Raw genomic sequence first — 20,738 nt, 5'->3', positions numbered from 1 at the left:
GTTTAAGTCATTTTTATGGAAAACTACAATTTAAGTGTTAGTTTTAAAAGCTGTTCTTTGTCATATATGATGGTGAACTCAATATTTTATGGGGTTTTGGACATTCAAAAATATTCTTTTGGAAAACTATAATGAAGAGACAGAGACATAATGAGTCTGTCAATATTTTTACATTTTCATTATATTGATATTTTACAGACTAAATGATTAATTGAAAATAATGAGATAAATCACAAGCGGAAAATAATCTATTAGCCTGAATACATGAACCTTTATTTTTGAGAATTTTCCTTCAATGTGAGGCTGTCCATGTCCTTGTACTTTACCTACTTACATACTCAATATTACAAATGTGTATTTCAATTTTCTTACCATAACATTTTAGAAGGAAATTATGTTATTTTTACTCAACTACAATAATTCAACAGTTGTAGTAACTAGACACTTTGTGTAACATTATTAAACATAGAACATCATTATTGATTCAACCACAATAATGTATACTAAGTAGTAGTTATAGTAAGTAATAGCAAAAATCTGCTAATAGTTAAACACGCTAATAATAACAAATCCATAAGGTCTAATAAAAACAGGCCACTCTTCATAATGAGCACTTTTACTTGCTACACTTATTCCCATTTTGCTAATAACAGACAAAAAATGGTATATTATTGCTGCTTTTCCTTTTACAATGCATAAACCTTTCCAAAAGAATGATGGAAAAATAGATCTATTCACATATGTACATTGTAGACCAGAGGTGGAATGAGAGAGAAAAACATTCCCTTTCTTGTTGGCAACAGCTGGTCTCATCATTTCCATGAAGCTCCTCCCCCTCCTGCTCCTCCGGGTTCTGTGGCACTAATCACCCCCCATACCAGGATGCTTTTGTTGCGAGTACAGCAGCGGCACCGTACTGCGCGTACAACCAGAAGGTTATGACGAGGTTATTACGACTGACTGCAGCAGCTGCAGGATCCATTCACACTTAGAGGAAGAAAAAAACCCGCCATCCAGATCCAGATCCAGATCCAGCTGCAGCTGCAGCTGCAGCAGCATCTCGCCTGCGCAGCATCTTACAGAAACGACGAGCGTCAGTTCGCAGCCTGCACATTTTGCACAGGGTCGTTGGTTCTTCTCCGTCTCCGCAGCACCAAGGACGGAGGTCTCGGGGCGATACGAGGATCCACGAGAAGCGCTTTGAGCAGGATACCGCGTCAAGTATCCAGGTAGGCCACGGCCAGCGTGATGGATTCACAGTCACAGGTACAGACTGAGCGCTGAGATCTAATGCCTTTCATGGGCAAAAAATCAAACCTGTGAGATTTAATAAGAGAGGAGGGCTTCAGCAAATAAGCTCACTGGAGAATTCCTCCAATAAGCCTCTTACATGTTGCAGAGAATAAACCCTGTAATAGAGGCATTGATTGCATTAGTTGTATAATATGAAACAGTTCTATCCTGTTTGTGTGTCAGAGCTCAAATTGGGTCACTGCTGTAACTGTACATAGACATCCGGCCCCCAACCCCTGTGTGCAGGCCGTGCGGAGGGGTTCAGCCATGGATGCTGGGAGGCTGGAGCAGCAGGTGGCCAGTGTGGAGAGAGGCATTGCCTTCCTGAGACAGGAGCACCGGGCCATGCTGACCGGCCTGCAGCTGGAGATCATGCACCTGAAGAGGCGCTGCCACGGTCAGTCCACTGGTGACCCGCTGCTCTCCATCTCCTTACTGTATGTGTCTCCTTTCAAAAGAGACAACAACCTGACCACCTGTCTTATCTTCTTCTACTGCTGCTGGTCTTGTGTGCAGAGCTAAGCTGTGAGCTGGACTCCAGGTTCCCTGACAGAAACACAGCAGGTAAGTTTTCAGAGCTCCTCGCTGACGGGAAGGCAAAGGACATATGGGAGAAGCTGAAATTCGATATTATAATTTCTAAGGGGAAAGAGCAAGGGCTGGCACAGAGGAGGAGTAGAATAGAAAATGTACGACGTAATGATGAGCTGTTGAATGTCGTGCATTATATTTGACATACATTTGCATGACTATAAACATTATCTCTGATTATATTTACTCATATTTTAGCAGTGTAATATCCCATATATACAGGCAATGAGCTTTTATCCTTATATCTGTAGGAATGCACTGATTTGATGCACCATTCACTACACCAATACTGACTTTATGAAGCAGTACATACAGCATCCACATTAAATACAGTTTAGATAAATAGATAGATAGATAGATAGATAGATAGATAGAAGACGTTAGAAGACATTATGGTGGAGACCAAAGCACTGTTTCACAACATTGCACATTTATTTTTGTATTGCATATTTTTGCTGTGAATGCCGTGTATTGCAAACAATATAATTTCATCCACATCTGTCATGTGCTTAAGTCCAGCAAGCCCTGATAAAAGCGACATTTGTAGTAAGTGCGGCCTTTCAGTTTTGGAGTAACGTTCAAGAAACATCATCCAGGTTTCACTGAATGATAAAGCACGAAGCATGAAGGAGCACAAGAAGGGGAAATGTATTAAATGCACTATGAGAAGGATTGATGAAGCAGGGAGTTCTAGAAAACCGCACAAAGGAACAGTCTCATCAGCTGCACTATTTTATGTGTCTGTGTGATGTGCATATATACCGTAGTCCTAATTGCATGTGTTTATTTGTGTTCCTCAGAGGAGGAGGCAGAGCTGGCAGCACGTTGTGCGGCCGCAGAGCGTCTTCTGGAGGACCAGCAGTGCATGATTGTCACTGTGCGTGGCGAGCTGCGGGCGGGCCGGGCACGGTCGTCAGCACTCGGCAGGAGCCTCAGGGAAGAGGAGCGACGTTTCCTGGAGGAACTGAAGCGCCGCAGCCACAAGATCACGCTGCTGAGCCGCGAGCTGCAACGCCAGAACGCCACCACGTCGACCCTCTGCCACGAGCTCCACGCCGCGCGCCTAAAACTGTTCCATCAACGGCAGAGCAACGAGTCTGCTGCAGAGAGAGAGGAGGAGGAAACCATGAGAAAGGATGGAGAAGGAGAGGAAGACGAGGAAGAAGAAGAAGAAGAAGATGATGATGATGAAGGGGAGGGTTCCGACTGGCTTCTGTCTCCACCTCCTCCCGACTCTCCCAGCCAATCCGAGGCGAGACACAGGAGGCGTGTCTCCTTGAGGGAGGAGATGGTCAGAGCTTGCGTCCCGCAGGAGAGAGTGACGTCGCCGCAGAGGCCACTCCCCATGCCAGACCCCGCCCTCTTCCTGGTGCCGCTTAGGTACCGCCTCCTTCGCTTGAACCGACCCATCAGAATGCAGGATGCGGAGGGTATGGAGGACGAGTGGGAGGACATTGAGGACAGCAGGGTGCACAGGAGGGTTGACATGGGAGCAGGAGAGGGAGAAACCGCTCTGTGATACAGACGGAGAGGTGACATCGTCTTCCAGCAGGCCTCTGCCGATATCATTGAACATCTGATGCGGTTATTCTAGACAAAGCTTGAGATGAGAGAGATGTAACCTTGTGATTGTCTGTAGATTTCAGGAAGTGAATTAGATATTTAGAGTTAGTTGCACAGGAGTGTGTGATCGACCCCACACAAAGACGTATTTACAGAAATTTGTCACATTGATGCTACTTGAAAGTGAGGAAATGAATCGCTCAAAGAAAGACTGAAATGTCGAAGCGTTTTCTATGGATTCCTCTAGATTTTATCAATGTTGATCTCAGCTTTTGCCAGTAATTAGTCGCCTCGCCTTCGGGTCTGTGAACACGTACACGGTAGTGTTCAGTGGCAACCGGCTTCCGGTTTCAGACAGTAACTCTAGAAGGCTTAGGGACATTTTGTATGATTTGCACTTTATTAAATTCATGCAATGTGCCTAGTAATGGCATAACAATGTTTCTATTGTCGTGTTGTCTGTTTTCAAGGCTTTAAAAAAGTATTTTTCGTGGCTGACATTTTGACTTGAGCGTATGTAATGAAAAAAGCACAGCTGTTGTTAATGGCTTTAACAATGGCTCTGTTCTGTTTCAGTGTCTCAGTGAGTCATGACAGTGAGCCAGCATGAACGATGCAATGACCCAGAACCCCATCAGTCCATCCGTCCATCCATCCATCCATCCATCCATCCATCCATCCATCCATCCGTCCATCCATCCGTCCATCCGTCCATCCATCCATCCGTCCGTCCGTCCATCCGTCCATCCATCCATCCATTATATTCCGCTTATCCGAAATCGTTGTCGTGGAGGCAGCCGGCGAAGCAGGGTGTTCCATGCATCCCTCTTCCCAGCCACACTTTCCAGCTTTCTGGGGGATCCCGAGGCGTTCCTAGGCCAGATGGGATATGTAGCACCTCCAGTAAGTTCTGGGTCTACCACTAGATATCCTCCCAGTTGGCCGGACCCCAATGAAAGCTGCCCAGGAGGGGAACCGGACGAGATACATTTTAGGTGTTTATTAACACTACATAGCCTCCTATGAAGACATATTATATGTAATTTTAAAATGTGTTTTACTCTGTTATCATTCATTATATGAATATACAGCAGCATCCAGTAACGAGAGCCTGCAGGAGGAGTTATACACATACATACACATACAGTCAATACATCTAAAATCTGCTTTCAACTGTAGTGTGCAATATAAACTGTCTATTAAATCTATATGTTTTTCTTTTTAATGGGATGTAGGGGGACTTAAAGTAAAGTGTTACACACAAGCTTTTATGTTTACTCCATCCACTCGGTGGCAGCACAACCAAACCTTGACTGGGAGGGTCAGATCTGCTGTAAGTGACTGAGAAGTTCAAAGAAAAACTTGACACAGACACGTGTTGTTCACATAGTTACTGAACCAGCTTGCAGTTTAGATAGTAAGAACAATTTATATATCACCATGAAAAAGTGGAGACGCCGCTTTATCCCCCCCTACCATCCAGATTTTTGTGCAACGTGCGGACTGGACATTTTTGAAGGTGAATTTGAATTATCATTTGTATTACAATTTTTCAATCATCAAAAGCAGCTGACAATTTTAATGCAACAGTGAAAAAAGGAAACTACACTGAATTAAATTGATACTATACTCACTGTGGTGAAAAAAACGAACATTGTGAGTTGGTAAATAAACAGGAAAAAATATACTGATGACTTGAAAATGACTAAAACATTGTTTTTTCAGATCCATTCATCAACTCACTGGTTCTTTTATTGACAATTACGATGAGATATCAAGTACCATTTTTTATTTAAGTAACAACACAAAAATACACTAAACTAAAACGCTGCTCACGTGTTTCAGTCATCTGCAACTTGTCTCCTAGCAAACGTCCCATTCTAGAACGTTCCCCCCCCCCCCCCCGTTGTCTTGGAGACTGTGCTCAGAATGTTAATGATTCTCTGCAGCGCTGCCATGGCAACCAAAGAGATGGGTTCCAGCCAATTCCCATGAAAGTGTGCAATGAGACATGGATACTGGAGATTTTTGTTGTTGAAGGGCAAAAGTAAAAAGGTGCACGCCCTCCCGGCTGCTCGCATTTATACACCTGCTGCACATGCTCACATTCAAGGTTGATAGAGAGTACATAGACCGTCGTGAACACAGGAAGTTACATCATGAACGGCACAGAGGTTGCCCTCTTCTGGACTCGAGTGGGTACTAAGCGTGTGAATGTGCATGTGTGGCCTAACAGGCTCCTTCACAGATCCTCTCCAGCCATGAAGGGCAGAACCACACACACACACACACACACACACTTGCACTGAAACACAGTTTGTGTAACGTGGATTCGAGGAGAGGAGAGGAGAGGGGAGCCTCCTGCTCGGGAGGGGAAGCCTGGGGAAGGTCAGCTCTCTGATTTCAGCATGGATGAACAGCAGAGGAGACTGGAGGAGATGACACAGACTGGCAGTCACTCCCTCCCTCAGCACTGGCCGGTAGGACCCATAGATTCATTGCACTAATGTCATATTACTGCTGTTTTATTCCTCTGTTGTTTGAATTTCACTCACATGTGTGTTCCGCTGCACTAGCGCGTCCACATGAGCTTGAGCAAGGTGTGTTACATTTGTAAAAAATTATTTGGGGCCAAGATATTTAAATCGTGTCTATTTAGTGTTTTGATTTATTTATGATTATTTACCATTGATACAAAACTCAGAGGCATTTTTTTGCTCATCATTCATTTTCATCTCCCCCCCCCCAGGTTTCCCACATATCCAACATCATTCCAGAGCTCATGTGAAGGTATTCCGGCCCGTTCCACTGTAAGTTGACACCACCGCAGGAACACTTTGTAATCTTCCTGTCATCAGCTGTTGTCTAAGGCTCTTAGCTGCGTGTATTCACACCTGCCCCACAGACAGGCACACGCACTGACACACACACACACACACACACACACACACACACACACACACGTGACAGTGACAAAGCCTTGCACAGTTTACATTAAGCAGCTTAGTTCAAGATGATAATGCATTACAGATTCAAAGAGTTACTGTCCTCTCTGGTGCAAATCTCTTGATGAAGGAATGTTTTGGGTGCATTCAGATATGTTCTATTGCACCTGTAATTAACGGCGATATCACACAGTGGACTACACTTCTACATCACTCCCACAAGCAGATTATATTTAAAGCGCTAGAACAAGATTTTGAGCTAAAGTTCTTTACAGTTTTTCCCCCCTCTGAGATGTGGGATCGTATGGAGAGCGTTTTTCCTCTAAATTAAAGGTTTGGTAGATTTTGGCTTAACTCTCTGCCTGTTTACAGTCTGATAGGCTTTATGCCCATGTTTCTTGCAATTTTTTTAATATGCAAGCTCAAATTACTTTGTGCAGAGTTGCTAGTAGAAGCTACAAAAATAAAACAGTAAACACTGTGATCTTTTCTTCCTCAGGCCACCTGCACAGCCGTATTACTGTTTTGTACACAAATTGCATCATGGGAAACATAATTCAATGCTGTCAAACACTGTCACGCTTCTTTAAGTGTAAGGACACTCCGGCCCGGGGTGGCCCAGAAAGATCCCCTCTGCTATCCAGCGAAGAGAGTGACTGTTACTCGCCGGGCCTGCAGCACGACCCGGAGGACGACCTGTTGACCGTCTCCACAGGTGTGACAAACCCCTGCCTCGAACCAGGCCACTTCCTGTTTCCTGACATCATCCTGAGCAGCAGCCTGGGAGGGGACGTGACTCTGGTGGAGCCGATGGTGTGTCTGCTGGTGTCTGAGGAGGAAGAGGGACGGGGTGGGGGAGCGAGGGTGTGCGAGCCAGGTGACGAAGCACAAGAGAGGAGCCACGCGGGGAGAATCAGGGGGTATTCTGAGGTCGAGACGCAGACGGAAATGGAGACACAGATGGGTACGGAGGTGCAGACTCAGACTGAGTCTCAGGCAGAAGTTCAGACACAAACAGAAATGCATGTGTGCGATAATGAGACTGTACAGAGAGAAGTTACGACGCAAAGGGGCACCACAAAAGAGACGGCTGTGGATGCTGAGGAAAAACCTGAAATGCCGAAACAGGTGGATGTGCTCTTTGAGGTACAAACAGAAACATCACGGGGGAGACCCTCTGAAATTGCCACTAATAAGCCATCAGATGAAGAAAGTAAAAGGATACTGAGCTCGGGAACCTGGTCTCACATAGAAACGTTTGCTGGGTTGGAGGAGTCCGGGCAGGTTGAAGAGAATCACATCCACGAGCATTCATTTCAAACAGAACAAAGTACAGAGCCAAAAGAGGAGGCGAGCGCCGATGAAGTCTTTGAGTTGCAGCAGAAGAATTCTGCTGACCAGGAACACGCAGACGTGGCCCCGACAGAGCACCACACTGACAAAGAAGGAAATATTCAGTGCACCTCAGCGATGCGGACTGAACACGGGGCGGACAACACGGAGGAGAAGGAGCCAGAGAGGAAGTCAACAAAGTACGGCATCGACAACATGGATGTTGTGGAGAACTTTGACCCTGCAGAGTGTCGGGTCGACGTGACACAGCAGAGCAGCCGGGATGATGAACCGATGGCACGTGTGTCACGTCAAAGCGCGAATGAAAAGGACCTTGACATTATCCACACGAAAACAAAAATAGATCTGTCTGAAGACCACACGGACCAGACAGCAGATCCCCCCATTTTAAACACCGAAGAGATTCAATGCCAGGAAAAGTTCCTCCCACCGGAGTGGGAGGAAGACGACGACCACCAGAGTGGTCCGCAGCAGGTTTTGGAGCTGGATGCAGCTCCGTCACAGGCGGAGGCCGGCGGAGCTGAGATGAAGCGAATGACCTTGTTTTCAGTGGACAGGCTGTTTCTGGCTGCTCCGCATGGCGCAGGTGCGTCTGTGTGTTTATCTTTGCCCGGACACATTCAAACATGCTGGTTCTGCTGGAAGCTTGCGCAGGGCATCACCACGCTGCACAGGCTCATTTTACTCGGAATTAAATCCGAAAATGGAGAAATTAGGAAGAAAATGGCTAAACTATTGTTATTTTCATTTTCTTAGGATAAAATCATGAGGCAGTGATAAAATGTAAAAAAAATTATATGGAAACTGGAAAAGTACATTTGGATATCGTAATGGCAAATTGAAATGGAGAAGAGGCAAAGAGAAAAGACGAAGTTGGAATTTATTTTCCCTCTCCATTTTAGTTATATAATATATGTTATGTTTCCAGTTCAGTCACATGTTTCAGTGTAAGCCTTTTCATTTTCCATTTAAGGATTTGATGTTTCCCAATATTCATTTATATGTAACTATAAGGTTTCTTATTTTTACTTTACCTTTGATTATTGCCTGATTTCCGTGCATTGCATTGTAACCGTTTATCTTCTATTTTCATTTTTAATTCCCATTCAGCATAAGATTATCTTCCATTGTTGTGTCTTATGTGTTGTTGTCAGCAGAATTTTCAAATCAAAATGAAGAAAGCTCCAAGGCTGGCCGCCTGGAGCAGTGTGCTTCTGACAAAACGGAGCAGCTTAGCATCCGGGACACAGTCGATCTCCAAGAGGCGGGATTTACTTTCAGAATTCAACCTCCGGGAACAGAAAGCTTTGAGCTCCAGGTTCTGCATCTTCTACTATCGTCATTGTTCCTAAAGATACTCTGTATCTTCGTGTCTCTCTGAGTCACCCCGATTCTACGCCTCTCCTCTGCCCTCAGGTGTCAGGCCAGATGTTAGTGGCGGAGCTGCACCAGGTGCTGATGGATCACGAGGTCACCTGCCATCGCACACGCTTCTCCCTCCAGCTGGGAGGCGTCGTGCTCGACAGCCTCACCGAGCTGCGCTCCGTCCAGGGCATCCAGGACGGGGCGCTGATCAAGTTGGTGGAGGGTAACGACTCCATCCGTCCTCCTCTTTCTTCTTTTTCAGACACTCAAATCACTTTAAACCTCACTATGAGCCCCACTATGAATGCATGCGGTTGCATTCTTCGAAAAATACATTTATATGGTGTGTGTTTTTATTTCCCAAGGCCCTGTGATATTAATTGATCTATTAAATTGTGAGAAAATATTGACCATGGTGGATTGCAAGACACATTCTCAAATTTCTCAAATGCATAGCATCAGGGATTTTTGACACCCGTTCTGCTTGTCTCTCTTATACTCTCTCTTACTCTCACAGTTTTAATTTTGTATCTCATATCTTCTTTCATGAAACGCAACACAGCCACAAGGAACGCCTTCCCTTCATCGTGCACTTTGTGGAAGATTGAATTCAACCCTTCACAAGCATCTCTTCTGATCTTGTTGCAGATTCGTATTCCGTGCGAGACGCTCGTCTCCATCTCAGACATGTCTGTGATCTTCTGAGGAGCCTCGACCCCGCAGACGCGTACAACGGCGTGAACGGCAGCTCACTGTCTTACCTCACCTTTTACACCAGAGGAGACAAGGGTGAGAAGTGTCTGAAGAAAATGTCTTAGCATTTTCTGTCAATCCAGCAATCAATCAATCAAACTGTATCTGCATAGCAACCTGACCACCCAGGTCAGTGCAGTTCAAAGTGTTTCTCAAATGACAGATGAGCCCTTAACATCCCTTAAACAAATACAAATTCTGAGAATGAAATATCAAAATAATGATTTTAAAAGCTGTAATAATGATGAATGAAGTCAATAAAAGTTTATCGTAATAATAAAACCAGACAGGTTAATTAGAATAAGATTTACCACATAGATCCAATAAAGTAAGTGACCAATGTCTATAAACCATATTTATCCAAAAGCCAGGCTGTAGAGGAAATAGTAATCTTACGTTTATGGATTTCAACATTTGTCACTGCTCAGGCAGAGTGTTACAGAAAGCTCAAAGCCGCCTTTTCATCCTGCCCCTCAAAGCTTCACTGGTCACTGATCATCCATATTCATCCTTTCAGATAGTGAAACAGTGGGGAAGAGGCGAGCTTCTGAAAAGGAGTCCGTTGACTGCAGGCCTCCAGAGTACGTCCTCCCTGGATGTAAGGACCGACCACTCACTCCGCTGCAGCCCGTCAGAGATGACTGGAAGGTGAGAGATCGGAGTTTGTCGTCGCAAATGTGACTTGTTAAACTACCTTCAAGGAAACAGTGGAATACTCTGAAAGTGTCATTACAGCCATTACATTGCCTGCGGGTTCTGACCACGAGCAGCTGGAACCCTCCTCCAGGGAACAGGAAGATGCACGGGGACTTGATGTACCTCAATGTCCTGACTATGGAAGACAGGGAGCTCAACATTACATCGTCTACACGTGGCTTCTACCTCAACCAGTGAGTGTTCAACTGTTCCGCCACTGTCAGTTTGCCAACTGCTACGTTTTGAGCCAAGCTTGTGGCAGTGTGAGGGATGGCAGTGTCGATCGGTTCGCCCCTTCTGTCCTGACTGAAATATCTCAACAACTCTTCAAATGGGTTGTTTACGAAACTTACGAAAATCAAATGGGTTGTTTACGACATTCATGGTCCCCAGAGGATGAATATGAATGGTTTAACAGATTGCCAGGCTTCTCCTCAAGTGCCAGCAGCAGGTCAAAAGTATTACCTATCTGGAAATATTTCAATTGCTGAGCGCTGAAATTGAATGAATTGCAATGAATTTTGTCAAATTCATGTCCACCACAGGATGGATAGTAATAACTTTTCTTCCAACGTCATCGTCATCTGAGGTCAAAGTTGCAAATTTGTTTCATCTGTACTTTGCCTCAATATTAAGTGTACTTAGTGTACGATGAGGATTGTAGAAACTCACCTGGATTCAACTCGTGCTACAGTTTGTGTGCTCTGACTGCTCCAGGTCAACTGCCTTCAACTTCAACCCAAAACCTGCAGCTCCCAAACTCCTGTGCCACTCTCTCGTTGAACTGCTGAGTCATGTCAGTCCTGCTTTCAGGAAAAACTTCAGTGCCCTGCAGAAGAGAAGGTGAGCAGACTGTCTGGCAGAAAGTAAATTATCACTCGCATATTTAAGCTTGTTAAAAGAAATATGTATTCTGTCTCTTGCTTTGTACCAGAGTCCAGCAACACCCTTACGAGCGCTTCGCAGCGCCGTTTCAGGTGTTCGCCTGGACGGCCCCTCATGGAGAACACACCCTCGACTGTGTCCGAGCGGAGGACACACAAACCAGTCACCTGGGCCAGGACAAGCACACAGCCGGGCAGGTTGCAGACACAAATTAAGGGGAATCAGGCTAAATTTGGAAAATGCAGAGAAATGTAATACTGCAGTGACATACAGAAATCAGGGCACATGCATTTATGCGCGTGCGACACAAAACAAAGCTTTTATCACGGTGCATCTAAGGCTAACTGAAGGTGATGATAAAGCTGATGTTTAGATTGTGTGTGCTGACCACAGAGTCGGGATTGGAATGAGGAGCTGCAGGGATGCAGGGAGCTCCCCAGGAACTCCCTTCAGGAGCGCCTGCACAGAGAGAGGAGCATATTTAAGGTGGGACCACAGATTTCTTAACCTCTTCTTCACAATGTTGCCCCAGGTCGGTCAGAGACGCAGACCTGGGGCAAGTGAGGTTATCAGATTACGGACTACAAGTATGTTGGACTCCCTCGTTCGCCGACACTTCTCTATGCGCTGTTCAGTTTTTGAATATTATTTAATTCTCTCTTCCTGCTCTGACATTAGATCATGTTGCTCTTTTGTTTCACCTGCCACCAGACCAACAGTGACTTTGTTGCTGCCGCAACACAAGGTGCCGCCGCCATTGTGGACGGTAACGTCGTGCCGATAAACCCGGGCGAGGCGCCTCACATGCAGATGTTCATCTGGAACAACCTCTTCTTCAGCTTGGGCTTTGACATATCTGAGCACTACCGCCCACTGGGGGGCAACACTGCTGCTCACGCTGCTGCCATCTGCGACTTGAGAGGAGGACAGGTAGAGATCCTGACAACCATACCTGCATGAGGAGCGAGGTGTTTGGGATGTGTTTCATCTTGTCAGTTGTCTGCTGCAGAGGGGAAAGCATTACATTCAGTAATTCTGAAACGTGATATTTGGATATTTAAGGGAGAATGATATTCAGCAGTCATACATGAAGATAAGAATCCTCCCTGCAGTTGCATGGACTAGTTTTCTCCTTCTCACTTTCTAATGCTGTTTATCTTATCTTATCCCTTCCAAAGGCTGTCAGGAAGGCTTCCATATGCTTCATCAACATCATCAACACAAAAATAATTAAACTTCTCTAATACAGGCATACGCGTCTGTCGACACAGACGGTCTCCACACACTTGGGACAGCTGTGGTGGATTATCGCGGCATCCGTGTCATCGCCCAGACGATTGTTCCTGGGATACTAGAGAAGAATCAGGAGCAGAGTGTCGTGTACGGCTCGAATGACTATGGAGAAACCGTTTCCACGCACCCCAGGTAACACACACACACACACACTGTTCAACAGTCACACTATGATTTCAAGTTTGTAGATCTTGATCAAGTAAAACTTTGAACATGTAACCCTGTGTGTTTTACTGCAGGTTTCTGGAGCTACTGGATAAAACCAGTAAACCACTGAGAATCCAGCGTCACCAGGTGCTCGACCACAACAACATCCCAGTTGAGCTCTGCTCCGGCGCCGAGACCAAAGGCATCCTGGGTAACGACGGACGACCGTACATCTTGGATCTTCTGCGCACCTTTCCCCCTGACCTCAACTTCCAGTTCTCAGAGAGGCTGGAGACTGGGGAGGAGGTGCCAAAGGAGTGTCAGAGTTTCGGTTTCCCGCGGCGACATCGTCACAGCCTGGCGAGCCTGAGACCGGAGCTGATAGAGGCCTTCGTCCAGCACAGGTGAGGAAGAGGAAATAAGGAGTCCTTAAGGAGCCCCGTGTGGAGCCACATCTATCAGCTCAAACCAGCAGGATGAACTGAGAGATTCAAGCAAAGTACCTTATTCATCTAACCTTGTGTTTTTCTGTTGCAGGTATGAACTTTATGTCAAGATGGTGGCCCAGGGGCTCAGGCAAGTGGAAGAACAGGGTAAAGCTAAAGAGCAGAGTGAAGACCTGGTCTGTGAGCCGAGAACTGGAGACACAGCCGGCGCTGACATGGGTGAATAAAACAGCTAAATGATGTGAAATAATATAAACTTATTGATTAACCTTGAGAAACGGTGGAACTGCAGAGAACAACAAAAATTTAGTCACAGAAAGGATGAACATTAATATGACATGATGTAAGTTTACTATGTTATAGTTAAGTAGAAGGTTTCAGTGTTAATGCTTGACCTTGGAAAAAAGGTGGCAAAACAGTCTCATCACAATATTAATTTAGTAGTTGTTCTGGAGCTTTCAATCACATCTCATGATCTTCATTAGCATATGAATATTCAATTTTATTTTTGTAGAATTTCAGAGACGAGATGTGATCGTGGAAGCGTGTAAGGCTGTTGGATCAGTGAGTGACTCTTGCTTTGACATCCGCTTCAATCCCGATGTTTGCTCCCCAGGTATCGAATATATTATATATTAACACACACACACACACACATACACACACACACACACACACGGCCAAGTATATCATGTTTTATTTCTTACTTTAAACTAACCAAGATTGAACTGGGTGTCTGTGCTGCAGGTGTTCGTTTCGCACCTGAGTTTGTCGAGGACGTTCGGAGGCAGAGGAAGTTGTTGTGGGACGCGGCCGCTTTTCTTCTGTCCAATCAGATTCCAGCAGTGGTGAGTTGTGAGTGGAGCATTCATGTCCAGTATATAATGCACAAAAAGGAAAGACACATGGCGTGTGTGTGTGCGTGTGTGCGTGTGTGTGTGTGCGTGTGTGCGTGTGTGTGTGTGCGTGTGTGTGTGTGCGTGTGTGTGTGCCAGCTGAGGGACTGTCTCGACCACACAACAGTGCCGATGGATGGAGTGACCCTGACCTCAGTGCTACATCAGCAGGGAGTGAACGTGAGATACCTGGGCACCCTACTGAGGGAGCTGCACAGGGCGGAGGAGGGAGGGAGACTCGGCCACATAGAGGTAACTATACTATCATTAACTGTAGGGTCGGAGTTTACTTTAACATTAGTAAAATTTCCAAAACATCCTTTTTTTTTTTTCTGGTGAAGGAGTAACAGTTTGTTTTTTTAATGACATGAGAGACAGTTGTGTTTTTGTTCCAGACAGAAGGTCAGTATATACTGTCACTATCATTATAACCCCTAGAGACCAATAGAATATCACAATCCAGTAAACTGAAGTAGCGAGAAAAATAAATGCAGACTTTTATGCTGCTCCTTCATCTTTTCATCTCCGTCGTAGTTATGTTCAAAGTTCAATTAAACTTAAAAACGATCAAAGAGCTGAAGTATTCTCTACTCATTGTCCTACGTTAATATGACAGAACCAAATACTACTTTACTGTCCACCAAATTATCTTTTTCTCACAAAAACATAAGAGCATGCATCAAAAGAATGTGTAGATCAAACAAACGACACTATAGTACACTAGTAAAGATACAGACAAAATACCTGGAACAAAGCATGAATGATTTTTAAAGGATGATGAGGTTTTCCTAAGCAAATAACTGATAAAATGTTCCCTCACAGAGAATTTCTATCAGTGAAGTCATCATCAGAAGTGCAAAACACGTCTTCAAGACCTATCTTCAGGTGACACGCTCAAATACTGGAAACGTAAAAATATTAAGATTCAATATTTCACGATGATGTAATCATTTTCTCATATCAACTCACACTTTCTCTCAGGATGTGGAGCCCGCAGCTTTCTCTGCTGCTGTCAGTCACTTCCTGAACTGCCTCTTGAGTTCCTCCTCCTGCGTCCACGACTCCTGCTCAGATGAGCTACACTCTCGCCGCAGGAGCCGACGTCGACGGAGCCATGGGAGCCGGGTCGCCATGGTGACGGATAGCGTGTGGGCGAGGCTCACCCCCGGTGAGCTGTGGAGCAGGATCAAGACTGAGGCCGGAGATTATTACCACTACACAATTGATAGGTATATATATATATATATGTGTTTGTGTGTTTGTGTGTATGTGTGATTACTGTATGCGTGTAGCTGGATGTGTGCTGCGGGATTTTACCCTTTCACTCTCTCTGTGTCCAGTGAAAGTATAGATGAAGTGATCGAAAAGCACGGCCTTCAGAGGATCTCCCTGCTGAGAGAGATCGCCATCAAGACGGGCATCCAGGTTTGACATCTGACATGCCTCTCTTCATCCTACCTTTACCAATTGAATTAAATATTCTGTCTGTACCAGGAGAGCTGTTGCTGAAAAAAACACCTTTTCAATCATTAAACATCACTTCTGAAGTTGCTCCTTTATTTCTTGGCTCTAACAAAGTGAACAATAAGGACAAGAGAGATAAATAGAAAATATTCTTCCCCAAGTGCAAGTTCTCTTTTGGTAGAAAGTTGAGCTCATGAGGCAAAACCTGCTTATTAGGATGAGATATAGATCTGAGGTCATCTTTTTGGCCACACCTCTATCTTCTCAAACCCAGGGAGAAAAATTGATGTTCATCTTTGATACTTATTGAAGTAAAACTGAGGTCTTGCTACGAGACTAGTCCGGGGGCTGACTTGAGGCTAGCGGATCTTTGGCGGCTGAAGTCCAACAAGCCCCATAAGAAACTGAAATCTGCTGCAAAGTAAAACTCTTACCAAGTGCAGCTGTTCCTTTTCTCTGTATTCAGGTACAGCTGAGGGAGTATGTGTTCGAGTCTCGACACAGGCCGGCGTTTGGTGAGGAAGATGTCGTCAACATGTTCCCTGTGGTCAAACATCTCAGACCTACAGCGACGGATGCTACACGGCTTGTGCAACACGCGCAGGTGGCAGTAAAGCAGGGTGAGAGAGAACAAACGTGTACAGCTGCATCAAATACAGAACATGTGGGATAGCATGTCGGCCTCGTCTGGGTGCTGGAAGTGACCGATCCTTAACCTTGGTCACTTATCCACAAATAGTTTGGCTCAACAAATATATACAAAATCTCCAAACTCTAAAACACAAGATCGCGCACGCACGTAACATTGATTTGCAGAGATTTGGACCTGCTGATGGGTAAAACCATTGAGTTGGTTGAGAGCAACCATCTGGATTCAGTGCACTTCACACGAGCAGCAGATGTTGGGGAAATTTGTGTACATTTTGTGCTCACTACAAATGTCCAACCTTTGCTTTTAGGGCTTCTCAAAGACGGCTGTGAGTTGATCAGCCAGGCCCTGACTCTGTTCAGCAGCGTCTGCGGGGTCCTGCACGAGGACGTGTGCATGTGCCTGCGTCTCCTGGGGCGGCTCAGCTACATCTCGGGGGAATTTGCAGATGTAAGTGTGCATCGGAATCCCTTTCATGACTTGGTCACCAATTCATTGTTAATGATTCCTATCTGAATCATCGCCCACCGATCAAGTTTTATTCAAGATATCATGCAGTACATGCTTTGACCTGCTTTGTGATTTATCCACGTCTCTCAGGCTCTGAGCCACCAGGAAAAGGTTGTTATGAGTAGTGAGAGAGTCCAAGGTATTGACCATCCACAGACCATACAAGACTATGTGAGTCCCTTCACCTTCTTATCGATCCACGGACAGATCGTGGAGCTTGTTACTGCTGTTTTCCTCTCACGAACATCCTGCTGTACCTAACTGGAGGTTTTCTCCCATCTGTGATTCAGACTTACCTTGCTCTGTACTGCTGTGCTGGAGGCCAGCATTGGACCGCCTTACAGCTGCTATACCGCGCTCGCTACCTCACGCTGCTTGTGAGTGGAGAAGACCATCCACAGGTGGCACTGCTGGATGTAAGCGAGAAGCTCACCTGCAAAGTGTTGCCTTCTTTCCTTTTACTTTGTTTTTGACTTGTACAATTACAATGTTATCGATCTATTCTACACGTTTGTGGTAGTTTATGCACATTCTTTAGTCAGCGTTGGAGTTGTCAAAGTGTTGAATCAAGTCCTAACATGGAATACAGCTTGAAGAGTGTTTTTTTTTTTTTATCCAAACAAACAAAAATGCAACCTTGAGAAAGTTGATTTTCACCAGTACTCTCTTGGGATTTTTCAGGCTGGGCTTCAACATGTAGACACTTTTAATTTGTACTAGATTGTAAAACTACATCTTGTGTTTGAAATTATTGATTAATGTCCCTGTTGTGCTCTACTACATTAGAGTATGCTGGGTCTAGTACTTCATGGACTGATGGAGTACGAGCTTTCCCTGAAGTTCCTACAGAATGCCTTGAATCTAACGTCAAAATACCGCGGGGCCACGTCCCTGAGGCTTGCACACAGGTGAGTGACCACAAGTTTATCTCCACGTTCCTGGCTACAATGACTGAAAATTTTAAGAAATGCTTGGAAATAAAGGTTGCTGAGAGCCTCTATTCCCTTCCGCCTCTCCGTGTCTGTCTTCTGTGCAGCCATCATCTGCTCGCCACCGTGTACGAGACCAAGGGAGAGTTTCGATCTGCTCTGCAACACGAGAAAGAGGCTTATTCAATATATAAGAGCCAGGTGTGCTTTAAAATGCTGGAATATCCCGTTTGCTGGTGTTACGTTGATGCTACATGCTCATAATTTTAAGACTTCATTGTGTCCCACATATGAAGGTCGGTGAGAACCATGAGAGTGCGAAGCAAAGCTCAGAATACCTGGAGAGCCTCACGCAGCAGGCCGTGGCCCTTCAGAAAGTCATCAACCATATTTACAGTGACACGCCGAGTGCCTGTATTCCACCTCCGAAGGTTTGTACTGTTTGTCAAGTCCACTTCCATAATAATCAATACAAGCTGTGTGATACTTCATCTCATTTGCGTTTTTCTCCAGTTTTCCAATCCGAGCCTTCAGGCAATCCTTCAGCGGCTCAACATGACATGTGGAATCGTTCTCATTCCCCTCAGGTGAACATTAAAACACCCACTCCCAGTCACGGCAACATTAATAACGACTGATGTGGTTTTTGTAATGGTGATCTCGCCTGCTGATTATTGTGATAAAGGGTGAAAATAAACAATGATTTCCTCACTCTTACACTCTATGTATTATGTCTTTCCCTTTAGTGCAAAATAAGTTGAAGACCTGGACACTGGGATGAAAGGAAAGGATAAGGTTCAAGTGGAAGAGCTGGGAAGTTATTAAAGCATAAAGACTTCAGAGCTGCAGACAATGGACAACAAAACTGAAACATGTACTAAAGGAGCCGCTAATTACATTCATTAGAACATTGTGTATTTTGTCAGACTTCTGAAAATGACCACGGGCAATGAGCAGCAATTGGAAATGAAAGCAAGGCACATTGCTGCTGTTAATAAGAAGGTTAGACTACTTTGGACAACAACTTTGGACACTTGAAATATATGGAATCTGTGAATGAAGCTGGGCAACACAGTGGTGCAGTGGTTAGCACTGTCAGCAAGAAGGTTCCACCCTGATGGCACAACTGGCCTTTCTGTGTCAAGTCTGCATATTATTGTGTGTGTGCGTGTGTGTGTTTGTGTGTGTGTGTGTGTGTGTGTGTTCTCTGGAGAAAACCTGCAATTAAGTTTAATTGCAGTCTATAAATTGCCTGATGGCGTGAATGGTTGTGTTCACTGTGAGTTTGTTTTTTTTTTCAAATATGTATATCACTCCTCCTTTTTGTCAGAAACATGCATTTACCCTACACTCTGTATTAGTATTAATAATCAGTGTATTAAAGTCAGGATACTGAAAGTGTACATCAGAGAACTAAAATGTCATACTGTGACGTGTTGTGTCCTTGCAATCCCCTGTGTGTCCACTGGGTTTCACACTTGAGCCATGAACGCATTTTTGCAGTTGAGTTTAGTGAAATTAGCAATAAGTCAAATTAGGGAAAGTCTTCCTAAAAGTCTCTGGATCAAAGCATTAGCCCACAGTTTGAAGTGGAATTGCAGTTAGTTGGTTCACTGAGAAAATTAGGCTGTATTGACTGTGAACTCTCATTTTAGATATTGACCAAAATTACTTATATTTCAATGTATTGCTTAGAATTGTTGATGTGACAATGTACCCATCTATAGTAGGAGTAAGATTATTATTATCATTGGTCATAGTTTCCTGGGAGTTGTTTCATTATAATGGAGCAGCTGCAAGATTTGCCAACATCACTCGAGTCTGTCCTGCTGCTGCTGCTGCTCATTTCAAGAGAGAAACGGGTTGACAAATAAAGTTGATTGAATTCAAACTTGACTACATTGTAATAGTGATAATAATGATGACGTCTGAATAACCTGATCATTGGTGTCCCACTCCCCTCACTCCTGGACACCGACGAAACCCGCCTCACCCGCAAAGCAACCAGCATTGTAGTTGACCCTAGCCACCCCTCACACAGCCTCTTCAGCCTCCTGCCACCTGGGATAAGGTACCAGAGCCTCCGAGCCTGTTCCACCAGACTGGCAAACAGTTTCATTCATCAGGCTGTCAGGGAAGCTCAACACTCTCCCTTCCCTCCCTCCCCTCCCCTCTGCCCCCAAGAACTCTGGACTCTGAACAGTTTTAGTTTCATGTATATTTCACATACTGTACAGTATTTCCTTTCTATTGCAATTTGTAATTTCTTTGGCTTTTTCTATACCATGTGGTTTTGCCTTACTCTTACTTTTGCACTGTTTAGAATGTATTTATTGTATATATTACTTATCTTTTTTTTCCTTTTTTTGGTACTATTTCAGCGTGGGTCCGAGATAAACGTTTTTTCAATTCCTCTGTATGTCTGGAAAAATATTGCGGGAATTGACAATAAAATTGACCTGATGATTCCCCTGTAATGATGAGAGGGGTTGAGAAGAGTACGCTGGGATTAAATAGTACACTTAATTTAATTGGAAAGCATGAAACTGGTATGTGTGAGGAATGTTATAGTCAAGAAACAGAAGAGCATGTCATTATTTATCGTCCAAAATATTAGCAGGAAAGGCAGATTTTACTACGCAAACTAGGAAGTGATCACATCACATTCAATATTAAAGAAATAATACAGATGAACTCAGGGCACGTGGGATATAGAGCAGTATTTATTTTCTTGAAAAAGAGCAGAATTATTAGAAGAATGTAGAGTATTGTTTTTTTTGTTGTTTTTCTTTTATTTGTTTGTTTCGGGGGGGGGTTGTTTTGTTTTGTGTTTTCTCATACAGTAGAATAGATCATTCTGATCCACACTCCATTTCAGAAGGTGGCGGTAATGCGCATCTAAAAGTTGTTTGCCAACCACCGAAAAAAAAGGAAAAGAAGAAGAAGAAGTAGAAGACGTG

At 44.5% G+C, this 20,738-nt stretch overlaps 2 protein-coding genes across 5 annotated transcripts; both read left to right on the top strand.

Moving 5' to 3' along the window:
- Positions 1–882: 882 nt before the first annotated feature.
- ccdc92bb (coiled-coil domain containing 92Bb) lies at positions 883–3,905 on the top strand. Of its 4 annotated transcripts, none has more exons than XM_035627222.2 (4): positions 883–1,229; positions 1,540–1,690; positions 1,810–1,857; positions 2,685–3,905. In XM_035627222.2, the coding sequence occupies exons 2-4, from the start codon at positions 1,561–1,563 to the stop codon at positions 3,401–3,403; spliced, it is 897 nt and encodes a 298-aa protein (XP_035483115.2). In that variant the 5' UTR covers positions 883–1,229; positions 1,540–1,560; the 3' UTR covers positions 3,404–3,905. The 4 variants fall into 4 exon arrangements, with proteins under 4 accessions (XP_035483115.2, XP_047186586.1, XP_047186585.1 ...); XM_047330630.1 differs by having other exon boundaries at positions 1,512–1,690; XM_047330629.1 differs by having other exon boundaries at positions 883–1,266.
- A 1,726-nt stretch (positions 3,906–5,631) lies between these two features.
- LOC118301525 (clustered mitochondria protein homolog) lies at positions 5,632–19,980 on the top strand. The gene is made up of 30 exons (XM_035627122.2): positions 5,632–5,927; positions 6,197–6,257; positions 6,892–8,331; positions 8,903–9,063; positions 9,162–9,333; positions 9,759–9,899; positions 10,381–10,511; positions 10,599–10,753; positions 11,277–11,402; positions 11,494–11,641; positions 11,838–11,930; positions 12,156–12,374; positions 12,694–12,869; positions 12,977–13,288; positions 13,422–13,549; positions 13,845–13,946; positions 14,078–14,178; positions 14,326–14,478; positions 15,049–15,111; positions 15,208–15,455; positions 15,567–15,651; positions 16,157–16,310; positions 16,650–16,789; positions 16,940–17,020; positions 17,140–17,265; positions 17,636–17,757; positions 17,886–17,979; positions 18,075–18,209; positions 18,292–18,365; positions 18,525–19,980. The coding sequence occupies exons 3-30, from the start codon at positions 6,936–6,938 to the stop codon at positions 18,532–18,534; spliced, it is 5,046 nt and encodes a 1,681-aa protein (XP_035483015.2). The 5' UTR covers positions 5,632–5,927; positions 6,197–6,257; positions 6,892–6,935; the 3' UTR covers positions 18,535–19,980.
- Positions 19,981–20,738: the final 758 nt, after the last annotated feature.

This window comes from Scophthalmus maximus, chromosome 2 (genome assembly GCF_022379125.1).
Source record: "Scophthalmus maximus strain ysfricsl-2021 chromosome 2, ASM2237912v1, whole genome shotgun sequence".
NCBI lineage: Eukaryota > Metazoa > Chordata > Actinopteri > Pleuronectiformes > Scophthalmidae > Scophthalmus > Scophthalmus maximus.
Note: the sequence above shows the minus strand (reverse complement) of the source record. Positions and strands in the feature narration are given on the sequence as shown.

Bases quoted from the DNA above. Each gene is read 5' to 3' on its own strand.
- LOC118301525 (XM_035627122.2), top strand. From the start codon at position 6,936: ATGGGAAACATAATTCAATGCTGTCAAACACTGTCACGCTTCTTTAAG. The intron at 14,179-14,325 runs GTGAGTTGTGAG...TGTGTGTGCCAG, and splicing joins CCAATCAGATTCCAGCAGTG to CTGAGGGACTGTCTCGACCA. The intron at 16,790-16,939 runs GTAAGTGTGCAT...CACGTCTCTCAG, and splicing joins TCTCGGGGGAATTTGCAGAT to GCTCTGAGCCACCAGGAAAA.
- ccdc92bb (XM_047330629.1), top strand. The intron at 1,691-1,809 runs GTCAGTCCACTG...TCTTGTGTGCAG, and splicing joins CCTGAAGAGGCGCTGCCACG to AGCTAAGCTGTGAGCTGGAC. The intron at 1,858-2,684 runs GTAAGTTTTCAG...TGTGTTCCTCAG, and splicing joins CCCTGACAGAAACACAGCAG to AGGAGGAGGCAGAGCTGGCA.